General features: G+C 46.7%; 1 protein-coding gene across 1 annotated transcript in view; it reads right to left on the minus strand.

Moving 5' to 3' along the window:
- Nucleotides 1–1,213, minus strand: part of sbf1 (SET binding factor 1) — an 86,582-nt gene extending 85,369 nt beyond the window's left edge. Inside the window, exon 1 of the mRNA XM_042081723.1 lies at nucleotides 1,013–1,213. Within this exon, the coding sequence (XP_041937657.1) occupies nucleotides 1,013–1,067 (55 nt within the window). The 5' untranslated portion in view covers nucleotides 1,068–1,213. The remainder of the gene's footprint in view (nucleotides 1–1,012) is intronic.
- Nucleotides 1,214–1,643: the final 430 nt, after the last annotated feature.

Genomic DNA, 1,643 nt, shown 5'->3' on the forward strand with positions numbered 1-1,643 from the left:
TTCGAGCTTACATGCTTTCTTCGGCGAAGGCGTCGTGAATAATGGATGTTTTAAGGGCCATTATATGACACGAATCTAGGCCACAAACACAGGGGGAGGGAGGCGGGGGGACTCGGATAACGGTCCCAAACACCGACTCGCCGCACCACAACACCGCGCCAAGTCCGAGCTGCAAACGACAGCACTCGGCTCAAGTTGGCTTGTGGTGGACTTGGGAGGAGCAGGGTTGTCCCAACTTCCACTGACCTACAACAAGCAAGCACGCAAAAATGCAGCAACATCGTTTCCGGTTGTAGTTAAGTTTACAGATTCCCATTAAGCTAGCGCACGATGAACACGTCAATTTAGGTCGTTAATTTATCAGCAGTCTTTGAAGCCAGCAAGAAAATTCATACGTGTCCATGTTAGTTACTGGCTGTACTGTCTGATGCAACTTAAACTGACAACACTTTGTGAGAGTCAGAAAGTGTTAAATTGTCTGTTCAAGATATTAGTGTGCATACTACACAATCTGCTCTGATAGTGTCACAAATGAGCAGACGGCACGCGCTATCATGTTAGCGGTGGTGAGCGAGCTGGATTGATAAATCCTCATTAGCTAGCTAACTTGCTTGCTAGCATGAACTAGTGAGGATACAGAGACACTATGCCAATAATTTCTCAATTAGAAGATTGATAAAATGTTTCAAGCTAACAAAGCTACTCTAAATACAGTCATCACACACCCTCCCAGATATTGGAGATTAAAATCGAGCCGATGGGCTCAATATCACTAAAACTTCACAGGCCTTCGTAATCCACGGTTGAGATTTGAGTGTACAGTCCGTATCGAAAATCAGCTGAGTGGGACGCTGCTTTGTCCCGAGCCGAGCCGAGCCGTCCCCGCCTCCCTATCCTCCGCCTCCTGTTTACCATGGCCGGGGCTGAACCATAGCTAATAGGCTAACTGAACTAGCTAGAGACAGATAGCTCGCTAGCAGAGCAGGGAGGAAAATAGCCCGTCAGTACTCACCTCTCTTTTCGAGATCATATCCGACCACAAGAAAGTAATCGGCGAGCCTGGCCATCCTTTAGATCACGGCGACAGGCCTTTAGAGCGGTTTCCTTTCCCTTTAGAGACCTTATTCCGTTCACATTCTGATGGCAGAACAGTCATCACAGGCGACAGCAGCATCCTCCCAGCAAAACTCGGCCGCCATACTGTCAGTGTGCCGTGCCCTGACAGCAGGTTGCGATGCGCAGGCGCAGAGTGGAAGCTACAGGGAGGGGCGCGAGAGATCAGATTGTTGAGCGACCATTCATTAAAATTAACTTCCAGGAGATTTGAAAGGATCGCTCTCATTCTACCATAACAACAATTTCAAATGTATTAGAAGAAAGGACTGGACCGTCTTTTATTTAGGCGTTGGTGAGGATGTTTAGGTAAGCCATTACTTTATAGCAAGGGCAACTTGGTGTAGAGTATGATGCTACTGTTCACTTCATGGCCCAAATCTGAAGGGCTTCAGCAGTAGGCTACAACAGGCAATAGCCTCCTCAAAAGTTTGTTGCCATAAGATTTTTTCCTTAGCTTAACCCCTTAACCTGTCTTTTGAATGAGCCATACAATAGACAATATTATTATTATGTCATTCATGGTGATG

The sequence above is a fragment of the Alosa sapidissima genome, chromosome 23 (assembly GCF_018492685.1).
Source record: "Alosa sapidissima isolate fAloSap1 chromosome 23, fAloSap1.pri, whole genome shotgun sequence".
NCBI lineage: Eukaryota > Metazoa > Chordata > Actinopteri > Clupeiformes > Clupeidae > Alosa > Alosa sapidissima.